The following is a 22,638-nucleotide window of genomic DNA, read 5'->3' on the forward strand; positions in this document are numbered from 1 at the left end:
ACCAGACTCATCTTCACACTGACACCTTCTCAGAAACTCTGCTGGGGCATTTCCCCAGCAGCATCTCCTGCTTGGAGCCCCCGGGTGCCACCTCTGCTGCCTCCTCCCCACGGGGGCCCAGATGTCCCCACCCTGTGCAGGTGACACCGACCCCCAGCCCGGGCGGTGCTGCAGGGGCAGACAGAGACCGGCAGAGCCTCCTTCCCCCTCTGACTTTTGGGCTGTGTTATTAAAATTGGAGTTTTTCCTGCTGATAAACAATGCTTTGGCCATTCCCCACACACAGCACGGACTTGTACCTGCTTGACAAGGTGCTGCTCACTGCAGATCTACAAACACCCTGCAGGAAATTTCCAGGGCTGACACAGCTGCCGGATTCATTCACGTTTCCACGCTCCAATGGTTATTTTTTTTTTTTTCTTTAATTTGTATTTTTAGCAAAAGGCTGTGCAGCCACACAGGTTCCTTGCTCCACAGAACAGGGAAGTGGAAACATCAGCTAATTAAAGCCAAGGGAAGATGGAAGGAGAGCAGATGAGCCAGAGGCTCCCACCAGCAATGCTGAGCCCAGGCAAGTGCTGTTCCAGAAGGGAAGGTGTGCTGGAGAGCAAATCTGCAAACCCCAGGCAGCCCCAGCCCTTCCTGCCCTCCCAGGCTGGCCTGCAGCAGGTGAGGGATGGGGATGCAGCACGTTATCCCTGCTCAGAGCTGCTTGTGACAGCCAGGGGTTGAGGGCAGGAGTTGTGCTGGCTGCCACAGCATGGACAGAGTTTCCAGGTGATGTTAACTCATGAAGTGGGTTTGGTTTGAAATGAATGAATGAAGTTTCATTTTAAGTGGAAGCTTTAGAGCTGTGGGGTTTGTCAAGCTGTGCCTGGTGCTGAGGATGCTCTGAGAGAGGGAGGGAACCAAAGCTGGGGTTATTTTGTTATTGTGGTGCCAGCAGGGTGTGAGTGAGCCCCAGCAGCGGGCAGGGGTGTCCTGACACCAGCAGGATCCACTCTGGGCAGCCAAACAGGCAGAGCTGGCTGCCTGCAGCCCCGTGTGGGTCAGGAAAGTGTCACAGCCATGAGGAGAAACCTCCAGCTCCTCTGAATCAGGAGCCCAGAAAGAACCTGTTCTTTTTCCACATTCCTCTCCCTCCAACAAATATAAATAGCTCCGACCCAAAATAAGGTGTGATTTCACATGGATGGCATGAAGGATATGCGAGGAGTCAAACGATGCAGAGAAAACTCCCCAGTGCCCTGGAAGGACTTTGGCAGCTTCACAGCCCTGCTGAGCCTCACCCTGTTCCTAAACACGAGGGCACGAGTGACTCAGGCCCGGCCCTGAAGGAAAAGCATCCACACAGCGTCACTGATAAGATTCCTGTCAAGGTAAGGACGTTTATTTGACTCTCTGAGACACTTGGGCACTTTCCTTCACCCAAATTGCAGGCACAGCCTAAATCAGTTCTGGAAAATAGCACACAGTAATGGCTCCTGTTGCACAGCACTCATTAAACCTCCCCATGGCCAAGGAGCTCCGTTTATCATCTCTGGTTTACAGAGATAGAGAAGGGAGGTGAGCTGTTCTCAACACCACAGGTGAGAAGGCAGCTCTCAAGCTTTAATTGTTCCCCAACGTCTTCCTCAAGACTTTAATTAAAAATAATAGACAAGGGCACTGCGATCTTGGACAACCTGATCTTGTTAATTCCTCTGTTGTGTTCCTGTTTCAGGGAGCTTTTGGTGCTCAGGCAGCTGAAAAGTGATTCCACCCAATCTGAAGGAATTTTATTTGGAGCAAACCTGACAGCAGTTTTAGAGCTGGATGCAAAGTTTGATTTAAAATGCAGCCAGACATTTAATTGCACGGCAGCTGCAATTTTCCAAATAGCAAGCTGACAACTTTTAGTTCCTCTTCTAGAGTTTCCTTGGCAGGGAGGGGCTCCCAGGGCTGGCCCATGGGTGGGTTCTGCAGTGAAATCAGCCAAACACAGATGATTCAGCACTCGTGTGTCAGTCTGATTTCTCAGAAACTCCCCCAGCTCCAGGCAGGCAGCAGAGAGCTGCTGCTCTCTCCTCGTTCAGCCCCAAAGGGCAAACACAGCCCTGCGGGGGCACAGAGGCTTCAGTCTCACTGGGGGTCAGCTCCCCCAGAGCAGAGCCTGGTCCCAGGGCTGGGACATTCTCCAGGAGAGCAGGATGGGTACAGGAGGATGTCCCCAGAGCTGGGACATTCTCCAGGAGAGCAGGATGGGTACAGGAGGATGTCCCCAGAGCTGGGACATTCTCCAGGATAGCAGGATGAGTACAGGAGGATGTCCCCAGAGCTGGGACATTCTCCAGGATAGCAGGATGAGTACAGGAGGATGTCCCCAGAGCTGGGACATTCTCCAGGAGAGCAGGATGGGTACAGGAGGATGTCCCCAGAGCTGGGACATTCTCCAGGAGAGCAGGATGGGTACAGGAGGATGTCCCCAGAGCTGGGACATTCTCCAGGTCTCCAGGAGAGCAGGATGGGTACAGGAGGATGTCCCCAGAGCTGGGACATTCTCCAGGATAGCAGGATGAGTACAGGAGGATGTCCCCAGAGCTGGGACATTCTCCAGGATAGCAGGATGAGTACAGGAGGATGTCCCCAGAGCTGGGACATTCTCCAGGAGAGCAGGATGGGTACAGGAGGATGTCCCCAGAGCTGGGACATTCTCCAGGAGAGCAGGATGGGTACAGGAGGATGTCCCCAGAGCTGGGACATTCTCCAGGTCTCCAGGAGAGCAGGATGGGTACAGGGGGCTGTCCCCAGGGCTGGGACATTCTCCAGGAGAGCAGGATGGGTACAGGGGGCTGTCCCCAGAGCTGGGACATTCTCCAGGTCTCCAGGAGAGCAGGATGGGTACAGGGGGCTGTCCCCAGAGCTGGGACATTCTCCAGGTCTCCAGGAGAGCAGGATGGGTACAGGGGGCTGTCCCCAGAGCTGGGACATTCTTCAGGTCTCCAGAACAGGATGCCTACATGAGGATGTCCCCAAAGTGTCACAACAGCCCCCGCTGTGCCTGTGCTCAGGGAAAGGTGCTGATCTGAGATGTGCCATGGAATAAGATGTTCCTTTGCTCAGTGCTCTCCCCAGAAACTGCTCTTTTGACAGGAGTTTATTCAGAACTTCAGAACTAGGTCTGTCCTTCAGAAATTCCAGTTATTCCTGATTTTCTCCCCAGACTGCTCTTTCAGTCTATCTCATCCACCGAGTAGATCTGTGTAATACTGGACACAAACATTTGTGAAGTCTACTTAATAATTTATATATTTCAATGCATAAGAGATTCTGGAGGGATGCAAAACTCTCTTTACAGCTGAGTCCTGATATCTCAGGTATCATTATTTCACAGAATCCCAGAGTGGTTTGGCTTGGAAAGGACCTTGAAGCTCATCTCATCCCATTCTGATATTCAGAGTTCATCCCACCACCACAAGGATGCCATTTCTGGGATAATTCCCTGACTGTGTCATTAAGGGCAGGAAAATCCTAGTTTAAAAGTACTAAAAAACATCCTAATAATACTTTTCAAAAAGAAAAAGAGCTGTGTTTTAAATCTATCCAGACTTTACATTTTAAATAATGGAGATTTTTTTTTTTTTGTTTGGGAAAGTTTAGGAGAGTAAGGAGAAATTTTCATTGCAGTCAGTACCAAAAACTTGTTCTTTGCCAGCCTGTAACAATATCAACTTTTACAACCATGAATTACAGGTATTTATTTATTTTTTTTTAACCAAAGAGATTTTATTTTCTAGGCAACAAAAGAAAACATCCAAGCAGTGATAGTGACACATCTCCCTCCAACAGAACTGATTCTCCCTCAGCAGATTCCCAATGCAAACATGATCTAGCAAAGCTCAACACTCTGGATTAAATAAAGCTCATTTTTCAAATACTGCAACTGAGAAATACCAGAAAAAAGAAAAAAGGAAAAAAAAAAAATGTTTTACACACTTTGAGAAATCCATCCAGGACACAAAGCTAAAATCTAAGGGTTGCTCCCCAAAGTCAAGGCAGACAATAAATATGGATCTTCCACTTGTGTTTCAAAGACAGCTCGTGCACCTCTCTGAGGTAGGTATTGTGTCCATGTGACAGATGGCAAAGGGGGAGGATCAGTGTCCCAGGCACATCCCTGCTTCCCTGGGAAAGCTGAGAGCACACCTGGGGCTTGCCAGTCTCTTGGTCTCCTTCCTAGCCAGTATTTCAGCTCAAGTAGTTATAACACAGTGTCATCTTCAAGTTCCTTTGAACTGTCAGCTACTTCTGGAGGTTTTTTTAAGCATCAGCTTCTACAGGGCTGGGTTTAATGTTGGGTTTTGGGGGGTTTTTATCTTCATTTCCTAATGACAGGCTAAAAGCAGAGTGGGGTTTAACACTGGAAGCTAAGTGGCTTTCTGTAGGGAACTCCCAACAGTGCTAATGTGTGTTTTAATACTGAATTAAAAACAAACCTGGTCCATAGTGCTCTGGGTGATTCTGGGCTGTTTAATTATTCATGCCTTGATTCAGCAAAGCACTTATGTCATTATGTTCTTTCTTCAGTAAAACCCTCCTGTATTTCAAGATCCAGCTGGGAGCCTCTGCTGAGAACTTGAAATATGATTTTTGCAGGAAAGGTGACGTTGCTGCACCAGTTTGGTCAGGTGCTTGAGGGAACAGAGGCCTTTCAAACTGGGTTTCAGGTTCCACGTGGAAAGTGGGTTTATTTCTGCCTCAGTCCGAGGATGCACGTTCTTGTTCCCCAGTCTAAAAGTGCAAGGAAGGCCACTCAAAACAGTAACAAGAATGGCAGGCAAAGAATATTTAAATATTCAAAAAACAAGGATGTGTTGCAGGCATCTTTTTTAAAAAAAACAACTAAACATAAATCCCCTTCAGTAATATGCACCTTTACAGCACCTTTTAAAAACCCTCAAAAGCATTTGCTGTTAAGCTTCACAACCCCACTGTGAGGTAAGATATTCCAATTAAACCAATTTCACCTTCCCTGATTCTCAACAGTCCAAGGAGTGGGGTACTTTTCCCAGCTTATTTTGTCCTGAATACTCAGCTGCACCCTTCATTATCACGATGAAAGTCTCGCTACTCCACAGTCAGTGGTGACAAAACAAACACATTAAGGCAGAAAGCAGATGGAATTTCAAGCCTCCCTTCTGGCTCTGGCCTTCAGAGGGCAAAACTTTTTACCAGAGAAGAGTGAGAACTCAACCTTAAAGTGCTCATTTACAGTATTTGGAAACTGGAACAGCTTAGTAACACCATGGCCATGAATGGCTCTGCTCAAGTAAAATATTCAATGTATTTAACAGATGCAAATTAAGTCACTTCCCTAACTACTCACTTCCCTCTTGCAGGAATTTCCAATGCTATTATAAAGAAGAATCCCAAGTATTTCAGGAAGCATGCTTATGCTCTGATGCAGTGTAAACACCAGGGGTTGAGAGTTATTTTTCAAGCAACTAAAAACTACCTACGGAGGATTAGTAAGTTTTATTCAACACTTAGCCATCTACTCATTAATTTAAAGGCTACCTTAAAGCTTAGAGGCCATTGCCTTCCCTAAAGTTTTCTGCACACAAACTACACAGTCTATTCCTGAAGGTATAGGGCAGCTCAGAGATCCTCTTTCCACCACAAACTCTATTTTGATATTGTACTTGCTATTTCCATTACAAATCACGCACCACACGAGCAGTTTCCCCTCTGAGAGCCGCTCCTATGCGCAGAGCCTAATTCTCAGTGTAAGCAATGCTGATATGTGTGTTTCCCAAAGCCTTGGATTACCTGAATTACCCTGAGAACGTACATTCAGCACCTCAGAGGTGGATTTTACACCGGTGTTGGACAAGCCTGGCTGCTCACATCACACACACACACACGGAAAGTGATGAAATCAAAGCGTGGCTGCCACTGTCCAGCGCCTGCCCAAGTGCCATCCCTCAGCATCCCTATTCCCAATCCCCTATTCCCAAACCTGTGCGTTGGCCACCATTAAGTTAATTCGCTTTTCAAGCTCTGTGAACGGAATTTTATGATTACAAACAGCTTATCTGGGGACTCCAGAATTTGATTCCGGAGCGGTGAGGTAGTCGATGGCACCCTCCTCAAGCTGAGCTCACACCTCCCCGAAGTTGGTGTGTCCAGTCTCCTTGGCGTGCTCCCTGGCCTCCAGCTGCCCCGTCAGTCCCTTCTGGCACACCATGCAGCGCAGGGCAAAGCGATTCACATCCGTGAACTGCCTCTTCCTCCGAGCCTCGTCCGCCAGCTCCAGCGCCTGCGCCAGCACCACGTCATCGCTGCTGGGGAAAATGGTCTGGGGGGGAATGTCCGAGCCGGGCACGCGGCGCTCCAGAGGGTCGTAGTGGATCCCGTCGTAGATCAGCAGCACGCGCTTGCTGTAGCCCGCGTCCTCCCCGAAGCGGTCGATGCGCACGGTCTGCGTGTCCACCACGCAGATCTCGCACTGGTAGAACTTGGACAGGATGGACACCTCGATGGCTCCTCCCCAGGTCTCCTCCCTGCGGATCCAGTCACAGTATTCCCTGTTGGTTTTGCCCAGCACGGCCTCGCAGTAGGACTCGGGGTCGCTGGCCACGATCTGGGCGATGAGGTTGCGCATCTCGGGGGCGCAGCCGGGGTCGTACACGCCGCCCTCCACCACGTAGGACACGCTGGTGAACAGGCAGGAATTGTCTGCTGGCACCACCCTCCTGGCCAGAACAGGCACGGCTTCCCTGACAGGGTGGGACATCGCTTTCTTGGCGACCACGGGAGAGTCGGGCTCGGGTTTGGATGTGTCCTCTTCCACTATCAGAGTGTCACCTGCCAAACAGGAGGAGGGACATAAAGAGGGGACTTAAAGCTGCTGCTGCTCCTCAAGCACAACACAGCTGTGCTGTCATTGCTGAGGATCACAGAAGAGTCATGGAATCATGGAATGGTCGTAAACAGCACCCGGTCCCACCCCTGCCAAGGGCAGAGACACCTTCCCTGGTTGCTCCAAGCCCCGTCCAACCCGGGATTGGACACCCCCGCCCGTTCCCCAGCTCGGGATCCCGCTGGGAAACAGCCTGAGCCAACAGCCGCTGGCACCTCAACGGCCCCCGCGGGACTCACCTGGCGCGGCCGCTCCCTGTGCCCTCCGGACCCGCTCCCTGTCCCCTCCGGACCCCCGGGACGCGGCCAAAGCAGCACCGGCGCTCGCAGGAAGCGCAGCCGAGCCGGGAGCTGCCGCCTCCCCCGGGAGCAGGAACCGGCCCGACCGCCGGCTGATGAGGGGCGTGTGTGCCACGGCCTCTTTAATTAACGTAATTGCAGCCGGCGGGGCGGCAGAGCCCGCAAAGCGCCGCCCCCCGCCCTGCTGCCCCCGGGGCCCTCACCCGAGTGGATGCCGAGCTCTCCGAGCCGCCGCTCGCCGTCGCTGAGGTCGAGGCTGCGCGGCGGGAAGCCGTGCAGGAGGCGCTGCGCGGGCGCGGGCACTCCGGTGAGCGCGGCCAGCGCGGCCTGCATGTCGCGGAGGCGGGAGTGCGGCGACAGCCCCGGCAGCGCGTGCGAGCCGCTGCGGGCCTTGCAGCGCAGCCGCAGCATCCTCGGGGCCGCCGCCGCACCGGCCACCGCCGCTTCCGCTTCCGGCCCGCGCCCGCCCCGCTCTCGCGAGAACAAGCGGCGCCCCACCCCCCCAGCGGGCGGCCAATCAGAGCGCGGGTGGGGCGGGGCGGAGAGCGCTCGTCGCCCATTCATTTGCATGGCGCGCGGCTCATTTGCATAGAGCCGGGCACCGTGCCTCTGTCATTGGTACAACACGCCGGGAGGCTGATTTGCATAAAGGCGGTGAGACCGCCTATTTAATTTGTATTAGTTTAATATGCAACCAGACACCGCCTGCCATCTCATTTGCATAACGCGAGGTGCTGCCCCTCCCTTCCCCGGTGATTACCTCTCATTTGATTTGCATAGCCCACCTGAATTTGCATAGGGGCGCGAGCTCCGCTCCCCTTTTTATCACCGTCCATCTGATTTGCATCGCGCGCGTGCTCCGGTTCCCCTCTCGCCCCGCCCATTGCCCTCCCGGTCTCATTTGCATACAGCGCGCGGCTCCCCCCACCCCCCCGGTATTATTTGCATACAGCGCGCGGCTCCCCCCATCCCCCGGTGTCATTTGCATACAGCGCGTGGCTCTCCCCTCTCTCCCGGTTCATTTGCATACAGCGCGCGGCTCCCCCCGCCCTCCCGGTTCATTTGCATACAGCGCGCGGCTCCCCCCGCCCTCCCGGTCTCATTTGCATACAGCGCGCGGCTCCCCCCGCCCTCCCGGTCTCATTTGCATACAGCGCGCGGCTCCCCCCGCCCTCCCGGTCTCATTTGCATACAGCGCACGCCCCCGCGCGCGTGACGCGGGCCCGCTCTCCCGCCCCTTTTCCCGCGTGTGCCGTGCCCGGTTTCCGTCCCCGCTCCGCCGGGTGCGAGCTCCGCCGCTCATTTGCATGCGATTTGCATGCGGCGGGGCGCGGAGCGGCGGCGCGGAGCCATGGCGGGGGCGCCGCGGGGCAGGGCCGGCGAGAAGCAGTGCTGTGAGTAGCCCCGGGCCCGGGGGGTGCTGCGGGGGAGGATGCGCGTTCCGTAAAGAAATGAAATCAACTGCGGGAGGGGGATGAGCGCTCGCCCCGAGCCTCGCTCCGTCCCGCGGGGGACCCTGCTCTGTCCCCTCCCTGTCCCGCTCCCCCACAACCTCCCGGCTGCTGCATCCATCCCCATCCCCTGCTTTTCCCCCCAAATCCGCCTCTCCACGGGCGTTTTCGGAGCTCGCTCGGGCTGTTCGCTGAGAGAACGTGACCGTTTTGTTAAAAACATCTTTGGTTCGCCCTTGACGGCTCCTGCCCGGGCGGAAAATGCTTTTAACGCTAAAAGCCCCATTAGGCGGTGGTGCTGCCGCTTCGCCTCATTAGCGAACAGCCGGGAGAGCGCGGTCCCAGCGGTCCCAGCAGCTCATGACAGCGGGGACACACCGCCAGCCCGTCCTGGGATGCACGGAGATGCTTTATCCACCGGGAGATGGGATGTGACGCCGGGCTGGGTCTCGCTTTATGCTCTGCAGCTCCCATCATGCTGTTTTGGGGTGGTTTTGGGGTTGTTTTGTTGGGTTGTTTTTTTTTTTTGCAGCATGGGCTTCCTACATGACCAACTCCCCGACGCTGATCGTGATGATCGGGCTGCCTGCGCGGGGCAAGACCTACATGTCCAAAAAGCTCACCCGCTACCTCAATTGGATCGGGGTGCCCACCAAAGGTGGGGCTGTGTGGGGAGATCCCTGCCCTGTGCTGGGCCACCTGCCAGTGAAATGCCCTCTCACTCTCCTCCCTTGTGTGTGAAGTGTTTAATTTAGGGGTGTATCGACGCGAGGCGGTGAAGTCCTACAAGTCCTACGACTTCTTCAGGCACGACAACAAAGAGGCCATGGAAATCCGCAAGTGAGTCCCTGCCGGGGGCTGGAGCGGTCCGTGCAGGGCTGGGGGCACTGAAGGCTCGGCAGGCTGTGTGGCTGAGGAGCACAAAGTAACCCTGAGTGCCTGTGGAAGGAAGGAGGAACAGCACAGCCTGTGCAGGAATCCTGCCAGGGATGGCTGTGGGAGTCTGGCGCTGGCACAGAGCTCAGGGGCTGAGAGGGTCAGGTCGCAGATGGAGGTACCCCAAAGTCTCTGGGGCTCTTAGAACAGTGATACAGGGCTGGGAGGGAGGTGTTTGGCTTCTGCTGGCTCAGCTTTGCTGTGGGAATGCTTTCCATCAGCTCTGACCATCCCTATTTCTGTCCTGCAGACGCTGTGCCCTGGTGGCTCTGGAAGATGTGAAGTCTTATCTCTTGGAGGAGTGCGGGCAAATCGCTGTAAGATCCTCTGCACTAAAAATGCTTTTACATTGGGGCAGTTCAAAGCTGCCTTGGAGCGTTGGTTTGGGGCTGGGGTTTAAAAGTCTTAAGATCAACTTGCTCAGTGCTCCTTCCTCATTTTCTTCCAGGTGTTTGATGCGACCAACACGACTCGGGAGCGACGGGACCTGATCTTAAATTTTGCTAAGGAAAATGCTTTCAAGGTAGTGCTTTAATTATGTGTTTAATTTGCAGTTGCTACACCGAGGGGTGTTGTGGCTCCCCAGCACAGGAGCTCTCGAGTTTAGACTCTGAAATGTGTTTCCTTGCCTTCTCCCCAGGTGTTTTTCGTGGAGTCTGTCTGTGATGATCCAGAGGTCATCGCTGCCAATATCCTGGTGCGTGCTGCCCTTCCCAGGCTCGGCTGCCGTGGGAACTCGGGGAGCTCGTGGGGATCTCTGCAAGTGCCTCCCTCTCACGTTTCACCTGCAGAATAAGCAGCTGGGATTTGCAGGTTTATTAAAAGCCAGAGATGCTGTTATGTGAGACTCTGGAAATCAAATGGAGCCGGGCAATGAGTGACCTTGAAGCGCTGTCCTGGCGAGGGAGGGAGGGCAGAGCTGGGAGCCAGCGGTGTCTGTCAGGGCCAAGCACTTCAGTGCCTTGAGAGTCTTTGTTTCCTGGCCAGAAGCCGGTTTTTCCTCGGGGCAGCAGTTAAACAAAGTGTTAAACAAAGTGGGGAATAATGTAATTCATCGTTGCTTTTGTTCCTTCTTGAGTTTGCTTAACCCGGTGTCTGTTGGGCAGGAGGTGAAAGTTTCCAGCCCTGACTACCCAGAGAGGCACCGGGAGAACGTGATGGACGATTTCCTGAAGAGGATCGAGTGCTACAAGGTCACCTACGAGCCTCTGGACCCGGATGCTGATGACAAGTAAGCAGAACCCCGAGGTGCCCTCTGTCCTTGGGCACAGGAGCTGCTTTGCACTGCCAGCACCTCTGCCCTCCCCAGCTGTGACAGGTGAATCACGTCCCAGGTGACATCTGAAGGGGTTTTTCTCTCTGTGTGCTGCAGAATGGTTTGGGTTGGAAGGGATCTCAAAGCCCATCTCTAAGAGCCATGGGCAGGGACATCTTCCACTATCCCAGGCTGCTCCAAGCCCTGTCCAACCTGGACACTTCCAGGGATCCTTGTGCCAGGGCCTCCCCCCTCTCCCAGGGAAGGATTTTTAAGCAGAGCACTTCAGAGCCTGTCCTGCCTTCCCTAGAGGAGGAGTAGCTGGGTGACACCTGCAGCCGCTCGTTTTTCAAACCAGCCCTGTGGGTTTTCTTATTTTCTGTCGATTGCAGAGATCTTTCCTTCATTAAAGTGATTAACGTGGGCCAGCGGTTCCTGGTCAACCGAGTCCAGGATTACATCCAGAGTAAGATTGTCTATTACCTGATGAACATCCACGTCCAGCCGCGCACCATCTACCTGTGCCGGCACGGGGAGAGCGAGTACAACCTCCTGGGCAAGATTGGTGGGGACTCTGGTCTGTCAGCCCGAGGGAAACAGGTACTGCCAGCCCTGGGGACTGGGGGTGTGCCCTGGAGCTGTGCTCTGGGGGCTGGGGCTGTGCTCTGGGGACTGGGGGTGATGCCCTGGGGGCTGGGGCTGTGCCCTGGGGGCTGGGGCTGTGCCCTGGGGGCTGGGGCTGTGCCCTGGGGGCTGGGGCTGTGCCCTGGGGGCTGGGGATGATACCCTGGGGACTGGGGGTGATGCCCTGGGGGCTGGGGCTGTGCCCTGGGTGTGATGCCCTGGGGGCTGGGGGTGTGCCCTGGGGGCTGGGGGTGATGCCCTGGGGGCTGGGTGTGATGCACTGGGGGCTGGGGCTGTGCCCTGGGGGCTGGGGCTGTACCCTGGGGACTGGGTGTGATGCCCTGGGGGCTGGGGGTGATGCCCTGGGGGCTGGGGGTGATGCCCTGGGGGCTGGGGATGTGCCCTGGGGTTTGGGGGTGATGCCCTGGGGGCTGGGTGTGATGCCCTGGGGGCTGGGTGTGATGCACTGGGGGGCTGGAGCTGTACCCTGGGGGCTAGGGCTGTGCCCTGGGGGCTGGGGGTGATGCCCTGGGGACTGGGTGTGATGCCCTGGGGGCTGGGGGTGATGCCCTGGGGGCTGGGGATGTGCCCTGGGGTTTGGGGGTGATGCCCTGGAGTGGCTGCCTGGAACAGAGGCTGGACAAGATGAAAAGAATAAGAGTGGGCATTTATTAAAAGCCTTCTGTAGATACCCCTTGGGCAGTCAGAAGCCTCCCAGAGGCTACACCTATGATGGACAATGGTCACAAGTTTTTCAGACTGAAATAAGTTTGGTTCATTTGCATATCAGGGCTTAATTCTCCAATTCCAACTTCAGGTAATGAAGTTATATTCCCCCAGCTCTCTGGCCACCCTCCGGCTCACTTTTGTTTTCACTTTTTGGGGCCTGAAGCTGCAGGGTTTCTTTGAGTTCCAGGCCCAGAGGGATTGTTTTGTCTGACCCAAATGTGGAGACAGTAGTTAACACTTTATTTGGAGTTCAGAGTTAGGCACTAATGGAGTACAGGATTTGAAAACTGTAAAGGCTAAAATCTGAATTCTCCAGAGCTGGATCCTCGCCACTGCAGCCCCCAGTGATGCTCTGAGCAGCTGCAGCTTCCCCTGCCCCCTTGATGCCTCAGGGTTTCAGCTTTTATATTTTTCATCTGTTTGCAATCCTGCAGTTCTTTCATGTAGAACTCTAAATTCCACACACAGTGTCAGCTGCTGCTTTCCCATTTTGGTCAGACAAAATTCCTCTCCAGGCCTGGGGATCAAGGACACCTCCCTGCCTCAGGCCCTGAGAGATGGAAACAAAAGTGAGTTGGGGGGAGCAAACTTGGGGTAAATGACTTCATTTCCTGAAGCTGGAAATGGAAGATGAACCCTCAATATACAAATAAACCAAACTTATAAAAGTGTGACAACCTGTGAGCTCTGGTCCATTTTTGAATGTCACTCCTGGGAGAGGCTTTGTCTGCCCAAAATGTACCTGGAAGCCTTTCAATAAATAGAACTGCTTTTCATTCCCTTCATTTTGTCTGGCCTCTGTTTTTAGGGAGCCCAAGAAGGCATCACCCTCCTAACCTGGAGCTTTTCCCCCCAGTTTTCCCAGGCGCTGAAGAAGTTCATCGAGGAGCAGGAGATCGTGGACCTGAAGGTGTGGACGAGCCAGCTGAAGAGGACAATCCAGACAGCCGAGTCCCTGGGGGTGCTCTACGAGCAGTGGAAGATCCTCAACGAGATTGATGCTGTGAGTGAGAGGCTGCTTAAAAAACCTCAGCTTTTCTAGGTGGGAAATAATGTTTAAAGCCAAATTAATCCACATAAAGCCAGGTGTTTTCTGTTGATTTATAGCCATGTTTTTGGATCACGGATCTCAGCCATCCAGGATGAGCTTTGGGCTGGTTTGGTGCAGGGCTGAGGGTGTTCAGAGCTGCCAGGTGTTGCTGGGGACACCAGGAAAATAACACTGAGCATCCCAGACATCTGTCACACCCTCCTGGCTGGGCAAAGGTCGCTGCTCCCACTCTGATTCTCTCAGGAAATTGCAGGGTGGTTGCTGGGGAAGCGAGAGCTCATTTTTCATCCCTTGCAAACCCCAGGGATGTCACTCTGTTTGGTTTTGGGATAAAACCAAAGCCCAGCCTCTTCAAACCACCCTGGAACCCACACTGGGGGCAGGGCTGGGTCAGATGCAGCACCTAAAATTTCCATGCCATAAAGGGATCCCTGATCTCAGCCTCTGCTTTTCCTTCCCTCCCCGTTGGCTCTCTGATGAAATGAGGTTTGTGGTGACCAGTTTTTCCTTCCCTCAGGGGGTCTGTGAAGAAATGACCTATGCAGAAATTGAAGCCAAGTATCCAGAGGAGTTTGCCATGAGGGATCAGGAGAAATATCTTTATCGTTATCCTGGAGGGGAGGTGAGGACCCTAAAAAAACAACAATGCACAGTGCAGTCAACAAATGCGTGGAATTAGAGTTAAAACTGACTTATTATAAGTTATTCTTTAATTTTAAGCTATTTAACGAGTTAGTTATTTTTAATTCAAAATATTCTTTAATTTTAAGTTATTCTGCCAGTATTTGCATGCAAATGGAGAACATTAGGATCCCCGATTCTCTTTTGAGGGAAATGTTTCTTGATTTCCCTCACTGGGGTGTGCAGATCCAATTTAAATCCATTAATTTGGATGCTGCCCTCAGACACTGAGGGGTTCTGCATCCCAGGCCTGAATTGTCACTGAGAAACCATCTGGGAAACAAAATTATCGTGGGTGTGACCTGGAGTAATTTCTGAGTTTACTTCACAGCCTGTTTCAATGAATCACTCACTATTTTATTTGGGTTTTTTTCCTGACTGCACTCAATGAGTTACCAGTAATCTGAGCCCTCCCACGGTCTGAAGGTTCTGACACCGAATTTCACTTTCTGCTTTAGCTTTTTTTGGGTTTTTTCTCCCGCTATTTTTACCACATCACCCATAACCTCCTCATCTTGCTGCTGATATTTCCCTGAATGTGACGCTGTTAATTGCCACCTCTGCTTTACCCTCTGTGTTTACACAACCCCTTGACCAATTCCTGTTTGGTTTTTCAGTCCTACCAGGACTTGGTGCAGCGCCTGGAGCCTGTAATTATGGAGCTGGAAAGGCAAGGCAACGTCCTGGTTATCTCCCACCAGGCAGTTATGAGGTGCCTCCTGGCTTATTTTCTTGACAAGAGTGCAGGTACAAAAATAAAGGGATGATGCTTGGGCTGGTTCCCTGCTTCTCCTTTTTGGGAGGGTGGTTTGGAATGTCTGGGTGGATTTTTTATATTTTTATTTTTTTAACTTTTAAAAAAGGAGAAAAGGAAACGTTTCAGTGGTGCTTTAACCCTTGCCCTGCAGCAGGGAAAGGAGCTCCCCTGGGGATGTGCTGCTGGTTTTTTCTGCCCAGATGTTGTTTCTGGAGCTGTTTTCAGCTTGCAGAATGTGTAGGGGACCAATTTTTAACGTAAAGGAAAAGTTTTCTGCTGAATTAAAGAGCCTCAGCAGCCTGGAAGGGTTGGCAGGACTGCTCCATCCCAGGGAAATTTGAAATTTGTGCTGATTCCTTGCACAGCACACACACCTGGAAGGTTCCAGCGTGCTGCAAGCTCCAGTGAGCGGCACTAGAGCTTCATAAAACTTTTTAATGAAGTTAATAAACCTCTAAAGAACTTTATAAGTTTTTAAATACAGCTCTGAATAAATCTCCTGTGGGCCCATGGCAGCTGTTGTTGAGGTGTTTTCCCAGCCCTGTGCCACGGGTCTCCTCTGGCTGGCCCTGTGCACTGGAAATTATGGAATTATGGAATTGTTTGGGTTGGAAAAGCCCTTTTAGAGGGTTGAGTCCAACCCTTAACCCAGCAGTGCCAGGTGTTGGAGAGCCCTGAGCCAGATCAGGCTCCGCTCTCATTTCCAGCTCCTGTATTTGGGGTTTCTGGGTCTCGCTGCTGAGTCAATGTCTGGCTGCTTCTATTCCCAGCACAATTCCCATTCAATCCCAGAATGGTTTGGGTTGAAGGGACCCTTCAAAGGGTTTGGTCCAAGCCCCCTGTGATGGGCAGGGACATCCCTGCAGGGGAGGGGACAGGAGGGGGGCTGTGACATCCCAGGTGACCCCATAACCCCTTTCTCTGCCCTAGATGAGCTGCCCTACCTGCGCTGCCCCCTCCACACCATTCTCAAGCTCACACCTGTTGCCTATGGTAAATAACTGCTTTATTTTAATTTTTATTTTGGATTCCTGTCCTGGTTTGTGTGTTGGGGATGTTATGGGCAGGTTTGTGTCCAGGTGTGGCAGCACCTGGCCATGCTCTGGGAGGTTTTGGTAATACACAATTAGATTATTTCCTGCTCAACATACAAAATGTTCCCACAGGAAAGGTTTCTGGAGGGTTGGGGGTGTTGGGTGAGCAGATGAGGAGGTGCAGGGTCTTCTCTCCTGGCCTCTCTTTTAAACAATTGGATTTTCCCTATGGGTGGGGAAGGCTGTGCCTGCAAACTTGGGGTGCAGTCAGTTAAAATTTGCTTTTCTGTGCAGCCCAAATAACGCAGGGCTGTGCTCTCACATGTAAAATCCACCAAATGAAGTGTAAAATTCTGTTTGTGGGGTGAACTGTGGAGTTATGAGCTGCATTATTTTTTATAAATAAGAAATTTATTCCTGTTTGCTTTCCCTGCTGGTTTTTTTTTAATAAATTACTCATATAAGCTTCTCTTTCTCTTGGGTGAAGGCTGCAAAGTGGAGACAATTACCCTGAATGTGGAAGCAGTCAACACCCACAGGGACAAACCCTCCCTCAACTCAGTAAGTTTGGCTGCACCTCTCTGGCTCCACCTTTCCCAAAATAAATCACAAAACCCTCTTGAACACTTGCTAGACCTTCCTGGTGCCTTTCAGTGAGCAGAAGGATTCTCTTCCCCCAAAAGCAGAATTAATTGGATTGTGCATCAGTGCTGCCCAGGCCAGGGGGGATATTTTTCTCTTGTGGGGAGCAGAATGGGAAAATTTAGGGCAAAGATTTTAAACTCCAGGTCTCATTCTCAGTTTTCAGTTCTCAGTCTGTTGCTGATGCTTATTGGGGATTTCAAAAGGACCTGGCAAAAGGGTTAAAGTGGATTTTTCTCTTTGTCTTGATGGGTTTTCTCATTCTGAAATCCTCTCTGCCATTATTTGAATGACTGTTGACCATCCACCTTGTAACCACATCCCAAACGCGGGGGAGTTGCTGATCTTTGAGGTCCTTGGTTTTGCAAACCCTGCTTTCCAAAGGGACTGTCAGGGAAAAGCCTCAGTGATTGCCCCTAATTAATTCCCCCAATTAGGGAGCACAAACCAGCTCTGCTCTGGGAGCTCACAGGAAGTCTGAATGCATCTGATTTTGGGTGGTTTTTGGTAGATTTAGGCTTTTTGTTGGATTTTATGAAGGGCTCTTGGGTCTGGTTATTCTGTTGTGACGAGGGACTGGGGAGAGCAGGACCTGCAGCCGTGGCTGGAGGGTTTGTGGAGCTGCCAGATGCCAAACCGAGGATGTTGGGCATGATTTGTGTGGATCCTCGTGGTTTCCAGCATGTCCCTGCTCACAGCAAAGGATTTGGTGATTTTTAATTGGATTAAATGATATTTAAAGGTCCTTCCAACCCAAACCACTCTGGGATTTATCACTTTTCCAACTTCTCTGCTGTCCCTGCATGGAAATCATTGCTGCCCACCTGGAGGCTGTTTCTGTTCTTTGCTTTGCTTGGGTAACACAGCTGCTCTGGGGCAGAAGAAGGAGGGAGAGCTTTCTACTTGCTTATTTCTTTTTCTCCTTAAATTGATTGTGCAGAGAGAAAAAAAAAATAAATAAAAATTAAAAAAAAACCCCAACCAAACCAAAACAGAGCCACCCAAGAAAAACAAAAGTCCCAAAGGGAGGTAAAACTGCTGAAAAATCACTTTCCAGTTGTCTCCACGATGGATTTAGTTGTTTCCCACGCCGGGGAAGGCGCAGCCCGATGCGGGGTCACTGGGAGATTCAGGGTGGGGTGCTGGTGGTGTGTGACGTGCCTTTAAACTCTGGTTCCCCCTTTTCATTCCTGGTGATTCCCTCTGTGTGGGATCAGCACGACCTCCCCAGCAGGCAGAGCCCTGTGAGGATGAGGAGGAACAGCTTTACCCCACGGGCCAGCGCCGACACCGTAAAGCGCCCGCGGCACCACAGCCTGGGCAGCAAACCCCTCCATCTGCTGGGGCCTCTGCCATCCCTGGAAGCTCGAGGGCCTTTCCCATCCCTGGAAGCTCGAGAAGGGGCTGAGCAGCCACAGCTGGAAGTCACTGTCCAGGTGGTACCTTCCCTCTGCTCCCCCTCCCCACCATCACCCTCTGAGATCCAGACCCTTCCCAGCATCTCCAGCAGGGTCTGTGTTTCTGCATGAAAATCACCCAGCCTGGACTGCATTAAGGAAAAAAAAACAGCTGGAAAAAACCCTCAAAACCAACCCCAAAACATAAAAATCCCCCCCCACAATTCCAACTGGAATTCTGGTGCCAGTCTTTCAGTGTCAGGCAGGTTTCCATCAGGGGGGTTAATTCTGGGTAGGATTTTGCTTCTGGGCTAAAACCTGATTGGAAAAGTAAGAAATGCCCTCTTTGTCCCAGTTTTTTACTGCAGCCAAGTGATGTCCCTGCCTTCTGTCACCTCCTGCTGCGACACAAACCTGGCCTGGGCTGACAGGAAATTTTGGGGCCGCTTCACTCCTCCCCTCATTTGCTTTGCTGCTTTTCCTATTTCAGTCTCCTTTAAGATGCACTGAGAGCCCTGCTGTGCTTCTCTGTTTCCTTTGCAGCCTCCAGAGGGAAATGCTTGCCTCTGAGTGCCACTGCAAGCAGCTTGGGTGTGCTCTCTGTGGGGTTAGTAAGTCAGATTTCTCTTGATTCGTGTTGCATGGAAAGCACTCTGGGCTCCACAAACCCACGGAGCAGCAGGAATCTTGTGCTGGATAAAACCTGAGATTGTGGGGGACCTCAGTGGGGGATCCAACTGGGCTTACTGGTGCTTGTGCTCGTGCTGGCTGCTGCAAATTGTGTTTGAAGGCCAGTTTGCTCCATCCCTGGATCAGGACATGGGATGGAGCTGAGCAGGGCTCTCCCCTGGGCCCGAGGTGTGGTGGCGTTGCTGCTCTCGGGGATTTTGCAGGAGTCACTGGATCATGGATTTATCTCTGATTTTCACTGTCTGAGTGTGTTCCTGGTGTCTGCTGGGTCCTGAGCGAGGCAGAGGGAGGAGTTTTATCAAAGCTCTAAGTATTTGTTGTGGTTAATGCACAGGATGGTCGTTGTGATGGTTCTTGGGTGGTTCTGGAGGTGCAGCTGCCCGTGGAGAAGGGTAAATAAAAGTGAGCAGCCCTGAGTGACCAACCTGCCTCTCTTCTCCACCACTGTCAGCTGGTGTGGGCTCAGGCTGCGATGGGAACACCCTTCAGGAGGGCTGGAAGGTGATGTGAAGAGTGAAACAGGTTTTTGTGTGCTCGGATGGAAGGGATGAAGTAAATCCTCAGGTGGTTCCTGCCACGGGCAGCGATTCCACGGAGCTGCATTCACCTCCCCGTGTGCTGAGCTGAGCTGTCTCCTGCTTTACCCTCTCCTGCCTCCCTTGCTGTGAGCTCTCCTGTTTCTCTTTTCCCTGCAGAAAATGGCCACTCTGGCAGTGTAGGGGCTCCTGCTTTCCTTGGATCCAGCTGGGAATTGCAGGGCCAGGAGGAGCCGGGCAGCTGGGACTGGAGCATCCCCGGAGCGCCGCGAGCCACCCTGGCCAGTACTCGCCTTGATCTGGGACTTCAGAGCCTGTCCATGTCCTTTCTTTCCAAGTGCTGGAATGTCTGTCCACAGGGGTGGAGAAGATTTATTGTGGGGATTTCTCCAAGCTGCTTTTAACGCTCGTAAGCCAACGCATCCCCGGGTGTTGAAACAGTGTCCCACGTCTTTCCTCCTGGCCAGGTGCCAAAATTAACCACAGTGGGAGGACAAAATAATCATGTTTTCACTCACTGAGGCAGCTTTTCTTTGGAAGAGGCATTTCCAGGCCAAATCCCCAAGCTTTTATTTCTCTTTTACCATCTCCAAGTTATTTCCAAGTTCAAACTCAATTTTTTCTGTTGTTCAGCCGCCCAGGGAGCTCCAGGATTGGTTTGACTTTGCCTCCGTGAGTGCTGGTGTGAATCCCCCCAATCTGAGCTGGTTCCTTTGTCCTGGGAAGGTTTTTGCTTGGATGTGACCCCAGGCCAGCACATCCATCCCATGGGCAGCCTCCTGTGAGGGACAGATGGGAACAAACCCTCCTGCCCCTCTCTGGAGGCAGCACAGCTCCCAGTGCTTTAAATCCCATCTCAATCCCTATTTTAGCTTCTCATCCCAACCTAAACTTCATCCCCTCAGTCATTTCTCCTGCATTTTATCCATTTACCCCAGAAAATGGGATTATGGCTGGGACCAGCAAGGCTCCTGGGCAGGGTTTGCAGGAAGCACAAGGTTTTTACCAGATTTTCTTTATAATACACCAAATTTTAGGCCCACAACAAGCTTTTAACTTGCCTATGAATAAGCTGTGAATGTTCCCAACGCTGCCTTTCATAGTTTTAAGCTGTTGTAGAGTTTAGAGCACAGGTGGTGCAGCTCTGTGTGGCTGTGTCTTAACTTAAATCCTGTCCTTAAATCCCCACCAAACCCCAAATTCTCAGTTCTCTCCCACAAGTCTTGACTTGTGTTTTGCCAAACTCCATTTCACCCCACTCCAGCTGTTCTTGCAATAAGGGCAGGACCCTCATGGTGGGTGAAGAAAGGAACATTTGGGTACAGAGCAGGAGGCTGTTCTGGACTTGCTGTTCCCAAGGTGACTCCAGGATTTATCTGAGCAATTTAAAATAAGTTGCTTATTTTAAATGTGTAAATAATTTCACAGCAGGGGAACCGTGACCTGGCTGTGGAGGAGCTCAGCAGCCCCAGAGCTTGAGGTTTACCTGGGCATTTTGAGCTCAAACTTGGTTGTTTTAAACACTCCCAGAGCTGTAATTCGATAAAACTGAGATAGAGAGGACCAAGGCACTAATGTGGACCCCTCAGGATTTCTGAGGAGCAGAAAAATGTGTTGATCTAAAGCAACTGTGCCACAGAGGAGTGAAATTTGGTGGTGAGAAATTGAGTTTTTATTAGTTTTTCTTCTCAGGGTTTTTACCCCAGGTCTGGTCTTGGGTTTTAAATGTTCTTGTGCTTAGAAATAAACAAGAAAAAAAAAAAAAAAATGTTGAAGGAAGAGGTTTAGAGCCTGTCCATGGCAGTCCTCACTGTCACACTCCAAAATGCTCTGAACGCACAAACCTGTCCTTGTCAGGCCAGCTCCTCCAACCAAACCCCTCCTGCTCTGTGGAAAAAGGAGTGGAAAATGTACTGTAGGTTGTTTACGCACAAAAATGCTGGGCTAACTTGCTGAAGAGTTTATGTTCGTATCACTGAGCAGTAAATGATTGTAAGGAGACAAAAATAATCTATATTTTTACCTGCTGGGATTTGTGAATGTCGCTGTTGACGTGTTGGTGGTTGTGATTTTTTTTTTTAATCATTGCTGAAAATTGGATGTTTTGCAGTTTGGATCAGTGGCTGGGGGTCCCTTTTGGGGCTGTGAGATGGAATTTCATCCTTCTCTGCAGCATTTGTGCCTCGGTGCTTTAATTAAAGCTTTTTCCTCCTGCATTTTAGCCTTGGAGAGGTTGTAAGCAAACATGTGTGGAGCAGAGCAGCAGCAGATTTGGGAGGTGATCATCACCCTGAGGGTCCTGCTGAGCCCTCGGGGGTGCAGGGCTGGGGTGATGCCAGGGATTTCCTTGAAACCACCTGACTTCCTTGGCACTGGGCGTGCAAACACCCCAGAACAAACAAACGTTGTGCAACGGGGTTTTTGAGCTGTTTCTGGTGGAAAAGCTCAGCAACTCGGGCTCAGTGGGGTCAGCATCCTGGGCTGGGCAGGGGGAGGTGGGTGTGGAGGTGTGGAGGTGGATTTGGAGGTGTGGAGGTGGATTTGGGGGTGGATTTGGAGGTGTGGAGGTGGATTTGGAGGTGTGGAGGTGGGTTTGGGGATGGGTTTGGAGGTGTGAGAGGGTGGATTTGGAGGTGTGGAGGTGGATTTGGGGGTGGGTTTGGAGGTGTGGAGGTGGATTTGGAGGTGAGGTGGATTTGGAGGTGTGGAGGTGGGTTTGGGGGTGTGGAGGTGGGTTTGAGGGTGGGTTTGGAGGTGTAAAGGTGGATTTGGAGGTGTGGAGGTGGGTTTGGAGGTGGGGGGTGGATTTGGAGGTGTGGAGGTGGGTTTGGAGGTGTGGAGGTGGGTTTGGGGGTGGATTTTGAGGTGTGGAGGTGGGTTTGGGGGTGTGGAGGTGGGTTTGGGGGTAGGTTTGGAGGTGTAAAGGTGGGTTTGGAGGTGTGGAGCTGGGTTTGGGGGTGGATTTGGAGGTGTGGGGGTGGGTTTGGAGGTGTGGAGCTGAGCCTGGCACCTTCCTGAACTTTTCCCCAGGAGTGGGGGGGTCTCTGTGAGCCCCCAGCTTTCTGTGCCTCTGTTTCAAGGGTGGTGGTGGCTGCTGTCACCTTCAGTGGCACCTGCCTGTCCCAGTGTGTCACTGCAGAGGAAAAGGAGTGCTGGGGCTAAAACTGCTCCATCTCTGGGAAAAAACACTGAAAAATGGGGAGAAAGAGTTAAAGCCAGCCTGGCTGCTCTGTGTGCAGTGACCTCAGAGCTGCCACCCCTGCCAGGTGTTCCCTTCCCGGCAGCTCAGGTGGGTGACAGCAGAGCCTGGCCTGGCTGCCAAGGGGTGAGGGAGGAGAGGCACCAACACCAGCCTGGCCAGAGCCACCTGCCCTGGGGGTGTCCCCAAGCCTCACCCCCTGCCCCTCTGGGTGAGCAGTGGCAGTGCCACCCCCGCTGTCCCCACGCTGTCCCCACGCTGTCCCCATGCTGTCCCCACGCTGTCCCCACGCTGTCCCCACGCTGTCCCCCTGCTCCTGGGTGCTGTTTGCAGCTGCAGCTCTGTCTGGAGTGTTTGGTGAGAGGGATTTTACCCAGCTGCTTGTGAACTCTCCTGCTCTGCTGCCTTCTGAGTGGGTTATTTTTTTAGGTTTTAAAACGCTGCAGTGTCTGTCAG

At 52.3% G+C, this 22,638-nt stretch overlaps 2 protein-coding genes across 4 annotated transcripts; one reads left to right on the plus strand and one right to left on the minus strand.

The window, feature by feature from the left end:
• Window positions 1-3,711: 3,711 nt before the first annotated feature.
• Window positions 3,712-7,699, minus strand: YOD1 (YOD1 deubiquitinase). Its single transcript, XM_086861642.1, has 2 exons — window positions 7,404-7,699; window positions 3,712-6,846 (listed from the first exon to the last, which is right to left on the minus strand). Exons 1-2 carry the CDS (start codon window positions 7,609-7,611, stop codon window positions 6,140-6,142), a joined length of 915 nt encoding a protein of 304 aa, XP_086717768.1. The 5' UTR covers window positions 7,612-7,699; the 3' UTR covers window positions 3,712-6,139.
• A 685-nt stretch (window positions 7,700-8,384) lies between these two features.
• Window positions 8,385-21,199, plus strand: PFKFB2 (6-phosphofructo-2-kinase/fructose-2,6-biphosphatase 2). Of its 3 annotated transcripts, XM_086861640.1 has the most exons (16): window positions 8,385-8,594; window positions 9,184-9,309; window positions 9,395-9,491; window positions 9,838-9,904; window positions 10,036-10,110; window positions 10,228-10,284; window positions 10,694-10,818; window positions 11,235-11,442; window positions 13,052-13,198; window positions 13,764-13,868; window positions 14,545-14,674; window positions 15,615-15,677; window positions 16,206-16,279; window positions 17,578-17,796; window positions 18,301-18,364; window positions 19,143-21,199. In XM_086861640.1, exons 1-15 carry the CDS (start codon window positions 8,519-8,521, stop codon window positions 18,325-18,327), a joined length of 1,596 nt encoding a protein of 531 aa, XP_086717766.1. In that variant the 5' UTR covers window positions 8,385-8,518; the 3' UTR covers window positions 18,328-18,364; window positions 19,143-21,199. The 3 variants fall into 3 exon arrangements, with proteins under 3 accessions (XP_086717766.1, XP_086717764.1, XP_086717767.1); XM_086861638.1 differs by lacking the exons at window positions 18,301-18,364; window positions 19,143-21,199 and having other exon boundaries at window positions 17,578-18,146; XM_086861641.1 differs by lacking the exons at window positions 17,578-17,796; window positions 18,301-18,364 and having other exon boundaries at window positions 8,388-8,594.
• The last annotated feature ends 1,439 nt before the right edge of the window (window positions 21,200-22,638 follow it).

This window comes from Cyanistes caeruleus, chromosome 24, assembly GCF_971803275.1.
Source record: "Cyanistes caeruleus chromosome 24, bCyaCae1.hap1.1, whole genome shotgun sequence".
In the NCBI taxonomy this organism is placed as follows: Eukaryota; Metazoa; Chordata; class Aves; order Passeriformes; family Paridae; genus Cyanistes; species Cyanistes caeruleus.